The 19,967-nt window shown below is 41.0% G+C and overlaps 1 protein-coding gene across 14 annotated transcripts in view; it reads left to right on the top strand.

The window, feature by feature from the left end:
* Window positions 1-19,967, top strand: part of TP53BP1 (tumor protein p53 binding protein 1) — an 80,958-nt gene that overhangs the window by 43,410 nt on the left and 17,581 nt on the right. For 7 of the 14 annotated variants that reach the window (XM_085848674.1, XM_085848673.1, XM_085848670.1 and 4 more), the window contains exons 14-18: window positions 3,394-3,815; window positions 4,934-5,276; window positions 5,370-5,613; window positions 12,297-12,509; window positions 18,777-18,950. In XM_085848674.1, coding sequence (XP_085704800.1) covers window positions 3,394-3,815; window positions 4,934-5,276; window positions 5,370-5,613; window positions 12,297-12,509; window positions 18,777-18,950 — 1,396 coding nt within the window. Of the gene's footprint in view, window positions 1-3,393; window positions 3,816-4,933; window positions 5,277-5,369; window positions 5,614-12,296; window positions 12,550-18,776; window positions 18,951-19,967 lie in introns of those variants that run through there. The other 7 variants (XM_085848678.1, XM_085848671.1, XM_085848669.1 and 4 more) reach the window with 4 other exon arrangements.

Genomic DNA, 19,967 nt, shown 5'->3' with positions numbered 1-19,967 from the left:
AATGCTCTCGTCAAAGGCATCAGTGGAGCTACTGATCTGATGTTAAATCCGAAAGCCATGCTGAGATGGATGGTAGCGGGACCAGAAATAGCAAGGGCTATAACCGAGTTTGGCACAAACTGCCTGCCTTCGCGGAAACGAGAAATGCAGCAAAAACATCACGAGCACACACTATCCTCACAAACATCATATGCATGAGACGTGAATGCATGAGTCACAACCTTTGAAACTATGGGAAATCCATTCACAGAAGAAACAACAGAAGTGCTTGTCCTCGATACCAGGGATGTTGCTGACCCTAAAGTATCTGAAAGCATTACTAAAATTGAGGATCTTGGCAAACAGCAATACCACAAATTCAGAGAAGAGCGACTAATTCAGACAACCAAAACCCTAACGGAACCCATCACACAGAACAAACTCCCGCTTTTCGGAAACCCACCGGTGAGGAATTCTTCGAGGTCATCACCACTAGTATCATATCTCAAGAACGACTGTGCTCTATTCTCTCAATTATTTATTGCATGTCCGACCAGAGATGATGACTTGGACAATTTCTTCAGACATGAAAATCATGCTTACCCACCGTCATTATCACAGTTTGGAGACCTTCGCCTCGGTACAAAATCCGATCTTGTTCATTGTCTGGAGGAGATGAGCGACTCCCTTAGAGACATTCCTTCCGTTGATGTCCTGGTTCTCGAGGGCTCGGCAATTGTCTGCATGCTGAAGCCTGTTGGACCAAGGACGTTCCTTGAGTATGCAGAGTCTGTATTTTTTCCTTACATACGGCCGCATCTCACGTATGTAACACGCCTCGATGTTGTCTGGGATGTATACATTGATGACAGTCTCAAGTCATCAACACGAGAAAGACGCAGCAAGGGGGTTCGAAGACGTGTGGCACCCACAAGCAAAGTTCCAGGAAACTGGCAAGAATTTCTCCGTGTATCTGAGAACAAATCTGAGCTCTTTGAATTCCTGGCTCTTCAGGTAATGTACAGCTGCATGAAAATTATAAACATAACAATATATATATATATATATATATATATATATATATATATATATATATATATATATATATATATATATATATATATATTGGATATTGAGTGATGAATAACACGTGCCTAACATATATTGTCACGGTAATGATGCATGTCTATGGTTTTTACGTTTTAGGTCGCAGAGAATTTTACGACAGAGAAAGAAGTGATTCTGACCTGCAAACAGAATGTTCTCTCGTGTAACATCAATCGGGATGTTTCATCACTGTCACCTTGTCCACAGGAAGAAGCCGACACCAGAATATTTCTCCATGTAGCAGATGCACTCGAGAAAGGCGACCGGAAAGTGATTATTCGAACTGTTGATACTGATGTGCTGATTCTGGCAGTGTATGCTGCTTCATTCGCGACAGACGCTGAAATATGGTTGGCATTCGGCGTTGGAAAGAATCTGCGATATATTCCTGTTCACCAAATTGCAAAGGAAATGGGAGAGGAGCGATCTAGAGCCCTGCCAATGTTTCACGCCTTTACGGGGTGTGACACGACATCTTCGTTTGCTGGTGGAGGGAAAAAGACGGCGTTCCAGTTGTGGAAAGCACTTCCAGAAATTACACCGGTATTCGCTCACTATGTGGCCTCTCCTAATGAGTTTGACGAAACGAAGATTGCACCATTTGAAAAGTTTGTGATCCCGTTGTATGATAAAACGTCGTCAGAAGTCAGTGTAAATTTAGCCAGAAAGTACATGTTCACTGCAAAAGGCAGACCAATAGATGCGATTCCACCAACTGAAGCTGCCCTGTTCGAACACACCAAACGTGCAGTACACCAGGCTGGATTTGTATGGGGACAGATGCATGTGCGGTCACCAGATGTTCCATCGCCAAGTTCCTGGGGGTGGAGAAGAAGTCCGACGCTCAAATGGGAGCCTAGTTGGACAGTACTACCAGAAGCTGCGGCATCGTGCTCAGAACTACTGAAGTGTGGGTGCCAAAATAGATGCGTTGGACACTGTAAATGCGTAAAAGCAGTATTGAAGTGTACATCACTATGCCGGTGTAGCGGAAACTGTGAACAAAATGGAAATGAACGAGATGGTTGAGGACCTCAAGCCAGAGCTACGATTGTCACCGTGTGAGATAAATGAAACACATACATTTTAGTGGATTGTTTTAAAGTCGGATTTGCCATTTTATTTCTGTAATTTTATTGACATTTTATTTAATATTTTCTCATGTAATACTGGTATTATGTTGTGCAATCATGCGTTTATTTCCAATTAAACACTATTATTGCGATTTATTTTCAGTCAGGATTGTGTGTTTTGAAAGTGATGCATGTACATACAAATATGATGTTGTGTTATTAAATGTTATTTGTTATTCATCACAACATGTGATTATATTTGTTTATGTGTAATTATGTTTGGTGTTCAAGCAATCAAAAGTATTACTGTGTATGATTTCTGGTCAAAAGTTCTTAATGAAAGTATCGTGTTCATGGCGTTGAAACTATTGTTTTATAGCTTGAATTATTGAAAGTTTGATGTTTATTATAAATGTTTTAAATGAACATGATTATGTTTGACTTGATTTTATTATGCTCTTACTGAACTCTTTACGCCTGGGAGCCTGGGGTGTATCAACAAACGACATTCTGATTCGATTTATAGTTCAGAATCGATTAGTCGCATAAAATCAGCACATTTTGGCAGTCATATACCACTTATACTAGCACGGAAGCATGTTATGTTCAATCTGAGTGTCTAATCAGTTTCTATGGGTATGAAAACATAGGTATAGACACCTTATACAACTTTCTATGTCAATTATTGGCAAAGATATGGCGATTTTAAAATTTCACAACCAGCGGTGGCGGCCATCTTGGATTTTTGCCCATATTTCTCGAACAATGAAAAATCTGGCTTGGCACTATAGCTAAAATCAATGTATATGTTCTTAGGATGAACTGTGCCAATTTTGGTGCTTTTACCACCAAACCCACAATCGTTATGATCTTATACACATATCTGCCGCACCAATAGCACCGATAAGCATTTTACTTCATCTTAGGAGATATTAAATAGTTTGCAAATCGGTGCCCAGTGAATCCTTTCATTGCTTGATCATATTGACAGCTGTCTGCCTGATCATCAGACACTGGGCCATTCTGTTAAAGTTTTACTGTGTTTTGTCTCAGCCACTTGTACCATATGCCGTGTGTACAAATGTTCACATCTAACTTGGACTCACGAGAAGCTACGTTATATTTAACTTTGATCATGGTGTATGTGAAGAGTCGTATTTAAATACAAATAATGATGTGTGTATATTTTTTCCTTGTGCCAGACTTGGATATTGAATGTGTTCTTCTATTTCAGGAGGTTGTCAGACCTACAGTAGAACAGAGTGAAGCTGTGCTCCCTCGCACATTTTCTTCCAGCACAGGTAGTTCACTTGCCTCAGGGGACCTGGCTGATGTCAGCTCCTTGTCTAAGCACTCCAGCATAGGCAGCAGTCTCCCACACACCAGTAGTGGAGCCTCAAGTGGTAGCCTTGGCCCACCTTCATGCCCACCTCCATGTCACAGACCATGGGCGTTTGCCAGAAATCGCATACAGGGGCCAAGTCGAGAATCATTACGAGGAGGATTGAATGCAGCCAAGGAGACTGCACTGGATGGTGCAGATGAGTTGGCTGTCTCCCACACAGAAGCCAGTACTTTGGTTGGTGGTAAGGCAACACGCAGCAGGGGCGTGACTGTTGGTCGTGGTAGAGGCAGACCACGAGGCCATGGCCGCAGGTAAACCTTTCTGGAGAAGGATCTTCTGTTGACTTGCTCTAATGACAGTTGCAATGTATTGTTAGTGTTAGGTTTTCAGTTTGTTTCATGTGTATAACATAAAGCCATTGTGGCAGACAAGAAGTGTATATTTATTTTTATGCCTCTGCTGATTGAGTCGCCATTGGAATTGTGTTTTCGGATTGTCCGTACGTACATCCGTGCTAATTTTCTGTTTTCTCTGCAACCGCTTATTCGATTGACACAAAATTTTCATCATATGTGTGACCACTCAAGTAGAACGTTTTCATGTTATTTGATAATTGTCTTTAATGATTATGATAATTATGACAACATTGGTTGGAAAGAAAGGAAAAACTTTGGTCCTCTGTATCTCCAAAACCGCTCCATGGAAAATATTGAAACTTCACACGTGATGTCATAGTTAGGGAATTGCATCACAATTGCATACGTCAAACGCTTCATCCGATCTGTATGAAAAATTTTGAGGGTCATCTAGGGCTAAATTGTATTGGTGGGGTGGGGGTGGGATTATGACATCATCGCTCACTTGGTTTGACAGCCATATTCTTTTTAACATTAAAAAATACCTTCAAAAATCTTCTCCAGAATGGCTGGACATATCGAGGGGAAACTTCACACACGTGTTCCCCAAACCTTGGGGATACCAGGGTGTTAACGAATAATTAATAGGTCACATGGTCTGGCAGCCATATTGGATTGAATGAAAATCCTTTAAAAATTCTTTCACTTGAACTGCTTCATTGATCGACGTGAAACTTAACAGTTATGATCTCATAGTGATGGGGAAGATATGTTTTAAATTTCAACCTGATTGGACACATTGTTTGGCAGCCAGAATTATTTAATTTTTAGGAATCTGTGTTCATGGATTTAAATGAAACTTTGTACAAGTATGTATAATGATGTGATGATGTGTGTGGAGGCATATCTGGCAAGGTCGAAGAGTGTCATTCTAGTTTAGTTTAGACATATAGCTCCTAAGGTCTCAAGACCAGCAACATTTACTCTCGTAATATGTTAAAAAAAAGATGCTCCTTTGCTTTGCTTTTCCAACATTTCTTAAATTGTTGATGTGCTGTTGTGATTTTTGGCAGACTTTCTGCAAAACCATATACTAAAGGCCGACGCTCTGGAAAGTCATCGAGTGACACGGAAACTGATCCTATGACAGACCATGTGACAGATTCTGAAAGCTCTCCCGTTCCTCCATCAAAATGTCGGTCAAGAACGACAGAGTCTGGCCAGGAGGGAAACGGTCAGCCTCTGGAAGACTCTTCCGTCAATATAGAACAGGAAAGCATTCCACAAGTGACTTCTCCCAGGGATGATGAAATGAATGATTCTCCCAAAGAAGGGGAAACAGGAGATGTGGGAGAAACAGAATCACCAGCAGCTTTGGCCCAACCACAACCTTCCTCTCCAAAATCCCTTGTAGAGGTATGTTGTGCATGCAAGACTTTTTGGAACTATTTCCCAAATGTTCAAATCATGTCTGCCTTGATGATGTCCTGCATTTCACTTCTATTCCAGAGCCCACTTCAGGAGCCCTCACAACGAAAAAACCTGGTTGGTCTTCGTGTCGTGGCCAAATGGAGTTCCAATGACTACTTCTACCCTGGCAGTGTGATAAGAGGTGGTGCAGATGGCCGATATCGTGTGCGCTTCGATGACGGTTACGAGTGTGATGTTGCTGGTCGTGATGTATTGCTCTGCGATCCCATTCCTATCAATACAGAAGTCACTGCGCTCTCTGAGGACGAGTACTTCACACCTGGTATGTGCACCCACTTTCCTCGCTCTGTTGCCAAATTTAATTATGCATTTTGATTGGTTAAAAAATGTGGATATTGTATAGATGACCTCTTAAGTGTAGGAAAATAAAAGGGTGTACTGTAGAGTGACTGGTTTTCAGATTTAATCTGTATATGTGTAACTTGCGATGAAGCATGTCTTTTGATAAATCTTCCATGCAATATTTGTCTCATGCCATGTATTGCTGGTTTACTCACTGCTCAGTAAAGCTGAACCCAAAACAAACGTCGTTTGTTTAACAGAAATGTTTTTCTCACAGGATGCTTCGGATTCCTCTGTCTCTCCTTGGTTATTCTCTTTTACACTTTGACAGGCCCACCCCCATCCGTCCTGGAGGCACAGTGTATGCCAAGAACTCCATTGCTTATTGTCCATTGACCTCACTAACGCCATCCAAGTCTTCTAGAATACCTCTCCGCAACCCCCTAATGTTTGTCTGTTTTGGTATACCATCCACCCAATAATGATGACTCTATTTCCTTTAATCAACTCATAATCACTCCTCCTAACTTTGATTCTCATTTGTGGTGACTTCACTTGTCAACATGCCAGTTTTCTGGGTGTTGGCTCAGCAACAACCAGCCATGGCATTGCAGCAAAGCAACGTGTGTTTGACCCAATCTGTAAACTTCCTAATCGAGATTTGGGAAAGCTGGCCTCCAAGATATAGCAAAGCTGGCTTTCAAAGTCTGCAGCCGACTGGGCATCTATGGATTGATTGAAGTCGTTCCTTAGAAAATCATAGCGACACACAGTCTTGAAAGTCTTTGTACATCGCTCAATGGAGAGCTGCTCTCTGCTATGTAACGGCACCCCAGCATCACATCTGTCTCCTGGAATCTGCGGAATCTAAAGCTCTCAAAATTATTGGAATCTCCCATGATCAGGCCGGAGCACAAGGTCCGTTGCTTTCACATTGCAGGTAGGTCAGTGGTCTCTGTTTTATTTTTCCACTTCTCCAATATTGCTCCCTCTGCTCTCTCAGTCCTTGCCCCCACCCTTTATATATTCCAGGATGCACGCGTTATTCCATGAACTACCTCCTGGTGAAACTTTCAAAATCCATGCTGACTGTATACTTCAACACTTTTATTCCTTGTTTCTCCCATCTATAGAACCACCTTGCAGAGGCTGTTCTGCCTCACTCTTCCTTCCAGGGCTTCAAGGAAGTGGTGCACCACCGTCTCTTGTCATCCCCAATTCTCTCCTATAATTTTTATTACCCCCACTAACCTTTCTTAATCCAACCATCGTATTTGCTCGTTTTAGTGCCCCCCCCCCTTTTCCTCTTATCCTGCTAATTCATTCCCTCGATGTTTGTTCCACTGTCAAATCTACTTTTTTTTCTTCCATGAGCCATACTCCTGTGAAGAAAAAAAAATTGAAATGGATATATATATATATATATATATATATATATATATATATATATATATATATATATATATATATATATATATATATATATATGCAAACAATTGCCATAGTATCCGACTTGGTTCTAACATTCGAGTAAAGTAACTTGATCATTGCAGTTGATCTAACTGCTCCTTATGAGAGCAGAATGAGTGATGCTCATTCGTATGAAATGACAAACTATGAGGTACTCAGGAAGCAGTTTCATTTGCAAGGATTTAGCATTAGACCGTTTGTTCTTGAAGTTGGTGGTAATGGATTTGTAGTAACATCAGCTTTCAATTTCTTGGGATAACTAGGACTGTCCAGCCAGTGCACTTGAAGGGCCTTGAAAGAAATGACAGAAGCTTCAGAGAAAGCATATTGTTGAATGTGTCTACAAACAATGATAAACTATGCCCCATGGGCCTGCCCCTGGGAGAATGATGGAACCACTGATTCCTTTATAGAATTGATGCAGAATGGACAGGACATGAGTAAAAGCAACACTGTGCTTGTAGTTGGAACTTCGTGACAGAAAAATAAATGAAGATGATTGCCCTATGAAGCGCAATCTTCTTTGATAATTAATTAATAGTTACAGATCTGACATCAGGGGACCCAGCCAGGAATCGAACCACAATGCTATTTGGTGAACTTTTTCCCTGACAATCAGTTAAGGCGGCAAGTACGTCCTCATATCAACTTTCCTCCTTCGAGTTCAGGAACACTTTTGTTTGAATTTGACGGAGATTTGTCGAAACATTTGGAAAATCTCTCAAAGGAAAGCTGGAATAGTAGTTGTTGGAGTCTGGGAATGTCTATTTCAGGGGTTCCCAAACCCAGGGTCATGACCCAAACTTGAACCCCCCCCCTCAAAATCTCAGTTTTTGAGGGGGGGTTTCATGTCAAAAGCATTTTCTCTGACAATTTTTATCATAGGTACACTAGGTACTGGTATCGTTTGGGTTGCGAGGCAAATGTGATTTCAAATTTTGGGTCATGGACAAAAAAGTTTGGGAACCACTGATCTATTTATCCTGTTGTGATGTACTTGAAATTGGAGCGGAAACTAAGGAACACTTTTCTTAACCCAGTGATCATGACGTTAATGAACAATTTGAAATTCAGAAAAAAAAAAAAACAGGATTAAAAAAGCAATAGAAACATGCCGACGAAGTAGAGAAAAAACATGATTTAAAGAAATCTGGCAGCATCTGAAGGAAACAACACAACTCATTGTTTAAGGCAGAGAGAATCAAGATGAGTAAAAGAGAACAGCAAAAGTCATGTCAGAAATTCTTCAAAGATCCCTTCAACTTTGCAAGAAAATTGTTTGAGCAGTCTTGATCTGGAAACTTGGAGATTTGAAGACTCAATGGAGTTCTAAATATTGTTGATGAAAACTGCTCTTGTAGTCTGACGATGCTCTACCAGTCGTTAGCGTCTGCATGGAAAAATAAGTATATCCACCCTGAATGGCAAAAGCTATATATATATATATATATATATATATATATAAATATATATATATATATATATATATATATATATATATATATATATATATATATATATATATATATATATATATATATATATATATATATATTGTATATATTGTATAAAATGTTGAGGCTCGTATAAGAGCAAACACACGGAATATATAACAAAAGGAACAGGAGACAAGAGGGGTGGGAGAGGGAAGCACAAAACAGTGAGGAACAGAGACATTCATCTGTTGAAGGAAGAGGTACACGGGGAAAACGAGATGGTCACAACAGGGTCTTTCAGGAAGGAAAACAGGGAATTTGAAGGAGGTGGGTTTGGGGTTGATTAACGGGGGTAGAAAAGATTGAGGTTTTGTATGGAAGACAAGAGGTTGTAGTGAACAACTGTTTTGAATACCTGGAGGGAAGAATGGGATTGAAGAGAGTGTAGGAGTTTATTCCAAAGGTGGGAAAAAAGAGGAATGGAAGTGAAGGTGAGCAAGTGTGTGTGTGTGTGTGTGTGTGTGTGTGTGTGTGTGTGTGTGTGTGTGTGTGTGTGTGTGTGTGTGTGTGTGTGTGTGTGTGTGTTCTTCATTCGGCTGCTCCCGTTCGGGGTCGCCCACAGCGGATCATCCGTTATGATCCGCATACTGATTTGGCACAGGTTTTACACCAGATGCGCTTCCTGGCGCAACCCTGGTCGCCTCTTACGACACAGGAATAAGGATTGGGTTTCGCCATGATTCTGGCCTGCCCTACACCCTCTCATTGCGCGGCTCAGCGCAGAGCCCCGTCCTCAAGCGATCCTCCGAGTAGCCGGATTACAGGCGCATGCCACTACGCCCGGTACTGATTGAGCAATGATTTGTGAGCAATGAGCAATGGTACCGGTACTGAGCAATGATTCGTGATTTTGGTCGTTTCACCAGAAGGGGGTTGTTGGCGGACCTTGAGCGACCTGCGGAAATATGGGGAGGTGGAGGGTGGGGGCATATCACAGACAGAGCAGGTGGGACAAGGCCAGAGATGGGGACGGTAGAAAAGAGAAAGACCACAGACCTGCCTGCGGTGAGAAAGTGAGAGACCCAAAGACTCAACTTCATCGCAGGAGATACCATTGATCCTAAATTCCTTGGTTTCCACAGTTGTGTGTTCATTCCAAAAGAGCAAGACTCAAAACGAAATAGGTCAGTTTTGGCTCTCATTACAACCGAGTAATGAAGGAAAGATATTTTTCTCTTTTCTTGTATCTCGGCTTGCTGCATACCTCATTGTTAATGGGTATGTTAATACAACAGTGAAAAGAGGAGGCGCTCTTGGTGTGCCCAGATGACTGGACCGTGCCACCATGATATGGGAAACGATTCGGAGTGAAATCTCACAAATTAAGTATGCATGTGACTTGGTTGAATATGGTGAATGCTTTCATGTCTGTACCTCATGGGATGATTTGTAAAGCATTGCAGATTTACCATGTGTCCATGTACCAATAACAGCCACGTTTACATTTGAAGGACTATTTTGTCAAAGTTCCTCATTTGCTTCTTGATCAAAACATTTGTAATAATCTTGTCAACTGCAAGTGTGCACTCAAATGGGGTGCACAATTAATTCTGAAGGCAGTCATAATTATTCCATCGGTTACAGACCTTGAAGTGCCAGCGCTGAAAATTCTCATGGATTAAGCAGGTGTCTTTACCACCGAAGAAGATCAGTCTTACAACATGCTTGCCCTACTTGATTCGTTAATCAAATGGTGTCGGATGAAATTTAAATTTAATAAATAGATAGTTCATAGAACACCTTACCCCGCACAGTCTTGAGAAAAAAATTAAGACATTTACAGTTGCAAACCAGTTAAGACCAAAAGTTAGTCAGTACCCAGCAAAGACTTTGGGACAGTGGTGTAATGCATCACGATAAGATTAATCGATGAATCGTAGGAAGCAGTCAAATAAGAGGTGCAGAAATGTTTGGAGATTATATAAAGAATCAAGGTCGAAGCAAAATTAAAGGTACTCGTCCATCAATTAATGTCCATTCTCATGCTGCTATTGCCGCTGCTGATTTATTAAATCTGTACACCCATTGTGGAAGCAATGAAGGCAAAAATTGACTGTGAGCGGACTTGGGCCAGGACCAGGAGGTCGACAGCACCACGGTTTCTCCTGCCCCCCTGACGAGAGCAAGGCCAGCTCGTCCGACGCCAATCCAGGGACGGTTGCGTCCACACCACGGTCCAGCCTGACCACCAGAAATAGCTACGTTTTGTGTGTGTGTGTGTGTGTGTGTGTGTGTGTGTGTGTGTGTGCGTGTGTTTGTGTGCGTGTGCGTGTGCGTGTGCGTGTACCTGGCGCCTTAGAGGGTTTGAGATTTGTATATTCATTGGAATTGTCTGTGTTTTCCCCACTCCCGATCCCGCACCATCCCGTCGAATCGCCCCGGATCCCTCTTCTTGCCGAGTCTTGTTATTTCTGGTTAATAATAAAAACAAATAAACATCATCAACTCAGTGAAAAGTGACTCGTGCCACCTTCCTCGTCCCATTTGCGGTAGAGCGATTAGAACCGCCATGTTTGGGTTATAAATAAATAAACCGCCTCCATCGTTTTGGCTCATTCTACGTTGGCAGGACTGTTCAAGTCCTATATATATATATATATATATATATATATATATATATATATATATATATATATATATATATATATATATCACCAGGGATTTGTGCAGGAGATGCAAGGAGAGTGCAGGATGCGGCTACACAAGGACAACAAGCATGATAGACCACCTGGGAAGGATGCCTTCCAGAGATCGCCATCATGGAATAGCTGTGATCATTCAACAGAGTGGAGATGCCACCTTTACATTATTACTTGTACCATGAGGTTCTTATTTGTTTTAGAATTTTTCTGTACATCATGTGACACATCTTTCCTTTCATATCAGTCAAGCTGGAGTGACACTGGCCAGTTTATTCAAGGGAGTTGAATGGAGCAAACAGCTTGTAGTATAAATTGGTGAAATCACCTGACAGACTAGTCACACCTTTTAGACATTTTTAGACAATTGTACACACAGGAAGTCACTGGTGTTAGAATTGGTTAGTTGGGTGAGAGTTCGCTCTACAGAGAAGCTGGACGTGGGCAAGGTCTTAAGATATTTTTGGAGCCAGTGAACAGGGTCACTCTCTTGACCGCTAAATGCCAACACAAGCAATCCATCCATCCATCCATTGGTACCATACTCTGTACAGAGCGTCGGTGCTGCCGAAGCAGTCTCCTGGGCTATATTGGGCACAGTCATGGACGTGTGAAATTATGCCACCCAGACGTATCACTCCGACGCAGGATACTCGATTGGCTTATTCTTCCCAGCAAGCTGGTACTCATTTTGCCAATCTCGGAAGGATGGCAAGCTGAGTCAACCCCACCTGGTATTAATTTAACAGCTGAGTGGGATTTGAACTTAGGACCCTTGGATCCCAAGCCTGCCACGCTAACATAACAATTATGCCAACACCAGGCATAACACAAGCAATCCTGAACCCAAACAAGAATGCCTCATCACACTTCAGTGTTGAGTATAATTTTTATAACTTTTATTTTTTTTTTTACAAAATCTTTGTTCCAATGTATATTTGAGCATGGTGAATTGGCACTACATTGTGAACGCATGACGACATGGCATGGTATAACAGCCTGTCTGGAAAACTGTATTATTCGACCTCGTGCAATAGCACAAATGATGATTGATAAAGATGGTGAGGACTGTGTTTCAGGTGTCGTGAAGGCCCTGCAGCAAAAAGAAGGGGAAGTCTTTTACTGTGTGGAGAAGGAAGGGCAGAGGAAATGGTACAAGCGCATCGCCGTCATCTTGTCAGTCGAACAGGGAGACCGTCTGCGGGCCCAGTACAGTCTTGACCCGCTGGCACCTCCAACTCCCCACATAGGCATCGCCGACGTTAGTCTGGGTATGGAGAACTGGGCAGATGCTGAGAAGGGGGATTTAATGTGAGAATACACTCCTTTTCTCTGCAAAAATAAATGCTTGTTAACTTATTTGTTGTCATCTTTCTGCATATGTAAAGTATGAAAGCTTTGAGTACTTTGAAAATTCTATCATGGATTACGGTCGTACTCCATATGTAGGGATGGTATGGGAATAAAAATGGCCACGCATTCAAATGTGTAAAAATGATACGCTTAGAAACTACTATAGAGTGAAGTGATAAGCTTTTATTCTTGAATACACACACACACACACACACACACACACACACACACACACACACACACACACACACACACACACACACACACACACACACACACACACACACACACACACACATACATATATCCACTCATATCTATGTTTTGGCTAAATTACCTTATTATCTCATAATCCTCAATTATCTGGCCCATGGCTAGCCCTAGCAAGTACCATCCCCTTGGGGAGTAAACTGCTGCCAAAGTAGCTATATGGGCAATGAAATACAGTGAGTTGTTTGCCATTGGCTTCTCAGTTCGGTAAGGATTTGAACCTGCAGTCAACAGATTACAATGCAGAAGCTCAATCAGTTTAGGCAACTCTTACCCTCAATGATGTGTAAAAAATTAATTTGAAACAGCAGTTACATCCAAGTTTATTTACACGTAACATTTATCTCTTCCTCATTGCTTTAATAACTCACGAGGAAAGTTTCTTCTCACTCATGCACTACATCAGGGGATCAGTCTATTCTATGCAAAACAAAAAAAACAACCTACCAATCTTAGATATTCACTACTTAAGAATACTATTGGTAACAGATGCTATTGTACACAATGAGCTGTGTGATAATGGTATACATCTCAAGAGAAGGGCATATAATAGTGAGCCCTTTGAGAAGTTTTAAAAAGTAAAAGCATACCAGTCTTTCGACAATGAGCAAACCGAAACAGGATACAAGATCGTCATCCTCATTTAATCATTTATTATTAACTTCCGCCATCAAAGATGGACGGAGGTTACTGTTTTCACCCCTGTCTGTTTTGTTTGTTTGTTTGTTTGTTTGTGAACAGTATTACGGAAAAACTCCTGAACGGATTTCGACGAAACCTGGTGGGGGGATTAGGTATGGTCCAAGGATCATGCCATTAGATTTTGGACTTGGTCCAAAGTCCAATATGGCCGCTATGGTGGCCATTTTGAAAAAATATATGAATTTTTGTTTTGGCATTTCTACATGTTTTAAGTGATTTCCAACCCCCCTAAAAAATTTGTTAGAGAAAAAAAAAATTGCAACTTTTTTTCAAAAAAATTTCGATTGTATTTGAATTTTTGTTTTTGCATTTCTACATGTTTTAAGTGATTTCCAACCCCCCGAAAAAAAAACAACAAATTTTGCACCTTTTTTTTCAAAAAAATTTCGATTTTATTCTTTTGGCATTTCTACATGCACGTCGATCTCGTTTAGTTAATTCAATCGTGGTTCAGTAGAGTCTGATCCGTTTTGACCTACAATGAATAGGATATGAGGTTCACTTAAGTGACCCAGCAGTATTGGTGGCGGAGGTTTTGCACTCTACCGAGTGCTCCCCCTCTAGTTATTTTCTGTAAATTTCCATCCAACTGTACTGCTGGTCGGGCATCACCGGCTGGCTACACCGTCATTTCACGGGGGACACAAAACTGGATGTCCATTTTTTACACTTTGCTTGTGGACGTTTCATATTTGTTTGTATTTTTTAGAAGAGTAGGCCACTGTGTGCTGGTCCCCTAGCTTAATTCTAATTACTGCCATAAGTTACACTGAGAAGACAATATAGAAACAATAAGTATATTAATGAGTGCCATGAGTGCCTGGGCAACACAGTCTCGTGCTCAGAGAAATGGAACTTCAGTCAGAAATCACAACATTTTATTTAACTCATTATAAAGATTAAAGTGTTTGTGGGAAATGATGTAAGAATGAATTTATTAAATGATAGTTTACGTAACACCTACATGCTCTGATGTACTAATTGTCAATTTTTTTTTAATACAGGTATCAAGGCTCATGGAAGAGCAGAAGAGGTGGAAAGGAGAGCATATAAAGACAATGATATATCGCAGCACAAGGAGAGCTAGACCTGGGAGAGAATATGAAATGGTAGTTGGCAGCAGACATAAAATCCTGGAGGGAAAAATACTGTCTGCTTGAGACAGTAGATTGAAGCAAACAGTTCTAAATGCATTATCGTAGTGTTGGCATGAGCAAATGGAGTAGAGCATTCACACTTGGAGAGGGTAGCACGGTATTGGGTTTCAGGTGGAATGCATGTGACCTGAAACGACAAGGATTGAGCAGAGAGGTGAGAGGAGAAGAGATGTAAGACCATCTTAAAACTTGAAGGGCATTCGGTAAAGCGCATACCTCTGCCATACAATGCCTGATCCAATAGAATATATCGGGCCCAATAAATTTTTGAGATATCATGTGATATATTATTTTTGGCCTCATCTCTCAATGGTGAAGAAGCACTTAAAAAAAATTTTTAATTCTCGTATCCAGATCTGGATTCGGATCTTCACCAAATTCGAATCACTTCGTTCTTGTCACATACTCAACCTTTCCACCAAGTTTCGTCTGAATCCGTCTATAACTTTTTGAAATATCATGCTATATATCGTGCTAACCCAATCTCTCAATGGTGAAGAATCACTGAAAAAATGATCATATCCGGATCTGGATCTTCACCAAAATCTCATCAATTTGTCCTTGTCACACACCCAACCTCTCCACCAAATTTCATCCAAATCCGTCCCCAACTTTTTGAGATATCCTGCACACAAACAGACATATGAACAAGGTGTCATGCAGAGCACAATACCTGCAAAATCCACCCCCCCCCTCTCCAAAGGTTGCCATGGACACATGAAATTGTCCATTTAATTAAGATTAAAATTGACAATCTTAATCAAAACTCAGGTCAATCGGATGAAAATTGATTATTTTTCAGATTGAAATTGATGATTTTAGAAGTTTGACCTTGAGCTGATGTTTGACATTTTGACTTCAAATAGTTGGTTTCCCAATTCAGTGATGGACGGTGCAATTGCTGTTTAATTTTCAAGTTAATAGGATGTAAATATTGATGATTTTAGAAGTTTGACCTTGAGTTTACCTTTGACCTTTTGACTTCAAATAGTTGGTTTCCAAATTCAGTGACACAATATGCAAATACTGTTCAACTTTCAAATCGATCGGACGAAAAATGACAATTTTAGAAAATTGACCAAGATGACCTTTGACCTTTGACCTCAAATCAATAGGCTTCTCAGTTGAGATTACCTCAATAACTTAGTAAAGTTTCATGAAGATTGGTTTCGAATTGTGACCTGTAAGCGATTGGCAAACACATAAACAGACAGAATAACAAAATCGACTGACCAATCAATATACTTGGAAAATATTCGATTTTGCAAGTAACAGACAGACATACAGGGGTGAAAACATAACCGCCTTCCACCTTCGGTGGCGGAGATAACGAGAAAAACACTAGAAAAAGACATGAACACCATCAAACTGTTTACCTGCATCATAGTGATTACCATGGCAATCAAGTCCATTTATCCTGCTGTGTCCACCTTTCTGTTTGACGTAGGTAGGTGGACCTGCCCATGGGGTACTATGGGCTGTACCCCACCCATTTATGACTGCCATCATAAAAAATAAAGATTGAAGCAAGGTTTTACGACTGGGTGACCTTCCTGATGTCAATGCCAACCACTTATTTCAGTGTGGAACTGCTAAAAAGTCTGTCTTCAGCTAAAAAGCCTAACCACAAGGCAGAGGTGGAAAGGAACGTCAACCTGAAAATAGATTGGGAGAGGGAGGAAATGCCAAATGAGTATAGAAAACTGCAAGAGTAAGGATGGAGGTTGATCTGATGGGGTGTTGTGCTGCCATCTTGGAGATCAATTACATTACGTTGCTCATGATGGGGAGAAGACTGACTGGTTTGCCATGAAGAGAGCCAGTTTTGACGCATTCTTTTGAACTGACGACTTACCATGATGCAGGAAGGTGGCCCTCATAGCGTAACCTGTAAAAGAGCAGAAACCAGGAATTGACAGAGCATGTAAAAGCCTTGAGTATGAAAGCAACTGATGCCATCAGGTCTCTGAACAGTAGAGTCAAGCGCAGCTTGGAATGTCTCCACCTTTGTAAAAGGAACTAGAACGGGCACTCAGTAGAGCGCATACCTTCGCCAACGCTACATTTTGCCCCCCCCCCCCTAGAAACCGTTGATTGTGAGGGTATTTAATCCCATACCACATCTGTCATCTCATATGTGGTATGATGGCTTAAAAACATTAAATTTCCTGCTGTTTGACACTGATTCACGTACATTGTACAATTTCTGTATGAACTCCCTGACCTTTAAATTTGATAAAAATCGACCGCACTGTGGCAAAATAACGATTTTGACCTTTTCATGACCTTGACCTTGACCTTTGTACTTTTAATTTTGTAATTGGTATTAGAGTGTGTGTGGAACAGAACAGTCAACATTTTGGTGTTGGTTTCATGCAAATCGGATAAGAATTGACTGTGTTATGACTAAAACCGCACATTTTGCAATGTCGTGACCCCCCCTGACCTTTGACTCCCAACCGCTAATAAGGGTTATTACGTCATTGTGTCATGTCACATATCACAAGATGGGGCATTGAATTCTGAACATTTTGGCATTAGTTGCATGCAAATTGGATACAAATTGACCGCGCTATGGTAAAAAGACGATTTTGACCTTTTCATGACCTTGACCTTTGACCCGATCACTCCCAAAATCTAATCAAATGGTCCTCGGATAATAACCAATCATCCCACCAAATTTGCTGCGATTCAGTTCAATACTTTTGGAGTTATGCGAATAACAAACAAACAAACAAACACATATTCACAAATAAATAAATACACAGCGATCAAAACATAACCTTCGCAACAAAGTTTACGAAGGTAATTAGCTCACGTGTTGGAAGTTTTCAGTGAGGGTTGTAGGATTTGTTATAGGAAGAAAGATTTCAGAACTTTGGCCTTTTCTGCAAAGATATTGCTCAGGTAATCGGCCTCAGCATGAGTAGCATCCATCATTATTTTGTGATTCAAAGATGAGAGAACAGATGAGTTGCATGTTACAGAAACAGACAACCAACTGCCATACAAGCTTAATGTACACGTTGAAGGATGTATAACTTTGGAAATCAGATATGTGTCTGCCATTGAGCTCTGGCACGAACGTTGACATAAGCAGAGTGACTTCAAATTTTGATGGAGGGACCATGGGTTCTCATTGGTGGGGATAGCTTTCTGTGAGGAGAAAGCAAGCTGCTCTCTGGCAATTGCCACCACTGCATGAATCGTACCAAGAAAAGGATGTTAGGTAGGTTAGCTAAAAGCATTAAGGTATCAACTCATGAAGAAGAAAGTGTTGATAGAGAGATATGCACTGTCCACATCTTACTGAGGCGAGATCTCAATGCCAGATTAATCTATCACACCTTTGTGAAAGAGTGAGTGAGTGAGAGAGTTTTTTTCATCGTTGCTCTTAAGAGTGAGAGTGAGAACATGGTTTGAGGAGAACACACACAAAAAGTTTGAGGGGAAGTTGGACATGGACTACTTTTTCAAAAATCATTCTCATAAGCAGGAACCAAGTTTCCCTCCCCCTCCCCCACTCCCGGCCACCCCTTCCATCCCTCCCTCTTCTAAAAGTGTCGTTCTGAACAAATATGGTTTTTAATCTGTCCATTCTGTTTGAATGTCATGCACAAATAGGGAACTTGTCAGGACTTGGCATTCACAATTTTAACAGTTTTCTTTGTGTGCTGTTATGTTTCATGTGCAAAGCCATTGTGGCCAACATCTCATAACAACTGTGCAGGGGATGCATCAGCACCTGTGTCATTGCTCTCACAACAGAGCACAAACTAAACTTGGCCAATGTAACAGGGTTTCTGTGTACACAACTTGTTGGTTACAACATAAACCCACTGTCTTGTGTTCTGCGCTGCTAATGGCTCCTTAAAACCTTTGTGCTTCACCCTCTCACCCTACAATGTAATGCTACCATTTCAGAATGCCAGGGCGAGTAAATGTGGAATTTCATTTTGTCCATACAAGTAGAAATTCTGTCTGTAAAGGTGGTTTAGCTTGGATGTTTTAGGTCGCAGACAAGTATAGATTTAATTTTTTTTGTCTCACTTGTAGATAATCTTGTCGAAGGTAAACGGCGCCGGCGCGGAGCACCAGGACAGTGTACACTATCACCAGCAAGCAAACAGCGAGTTCCACGAAGAGGGTCACTTGGCAAGCGCAGACTATCAGAACCAGGTGAAAGCAGCCCAAGCAAGCGTGGCTGCCCACAAGCTGAATGCCCAGCAGGTACGTTTGTTGGAGACTTGTCTTTGGATTGCATTATTGCACTACACATAACTAAACAGCCAGTGAAGTGTCTCGAGGATGGATTGATGGAGTGACGTGCTCAAATTTATTTACCTATGAGTCTAGCTGCCGTATTACAAATATGTTGCGAGGCCTTGAGAGAATAGACCAGTGCACCTGCCACCAGTTAGTTAGTTGCAGTAATCTAAACACGAAGTTGTTTTTCATGCCTCAATCTTCTTCTCCGGAACGGCTGAACAAATTGAGGCGAAACTTTACTGCAGGTATGATCGCCTATCCATGAGGAACAAATGGTTCTCCACCTATGATGTCATAGACCACATGATTTGGTAGCTTTGATTGTTTTTGAAGAATAGACGTTTAAAAATCTTATTCTCCAGAATGGCTTCACAGTTCGAGGGGACTCTTCACCCACATGTTCACCAATCCTTGTGGATTCCATGGTGTTCACGAATAATTAATAGGTCACATGGTCTGGCTGCCATATTAGATTGAACAAAAATCTTAAAACAAATATTTCTCTTGAACCGCTTCATCAATCGAAATGAAATGTCACAGTTATGATCTAATACTCATGGGGAAAATGTTTTAAATTTCAACTTGATCGGATGCATGGTCTGGCAGCCAGAATTACTTGATATTTTGAACCTGCGTTCAGGGATTTAAATCAAACTTAGTACAAGTATTATAACGATGTAATAATATGGGCGGAGCCATATCTGGTGACGTTGAAGAGTGCCTTTCGAGTTTTACCCATGAACCAATGTTTCAGTCTTCCTCTGATGAGCAGAGCAGAGTTGGGAAACATTAGGAGAATGAAAGAAAATAGATTTACAGATTTTAGTAATATGCAGAATATATAAAAGTATTGGGTCCATAGTAACACCGATATTTGAAACAATGAAAGCAGATATCAGATGGTGATCCTCAAGTGTCACTATCTGTGTTTAATCGTTTTAAGAACGGATGATGAGCCAAGGCTCATTCAGAATGGCA

This window comes from Eptatretus burgeri, chromosome 12 (assembly GCF_056783735.1).
Source record: "Eptatretus burgeri isolate ZD-2024b chromosome 12, Ebu_testis_v1, whole genome shotgun sequence".
NCBI classification, from domain to species: Eukaryota; Metazoa; Chordata; class Myxini; order Myxiniformes; family Myxinidae; genus Eptatretus; species Eptatretus burgeri.
This window is presented reverse-complemented; position numbering and strand designations above follow the sequence as displayed.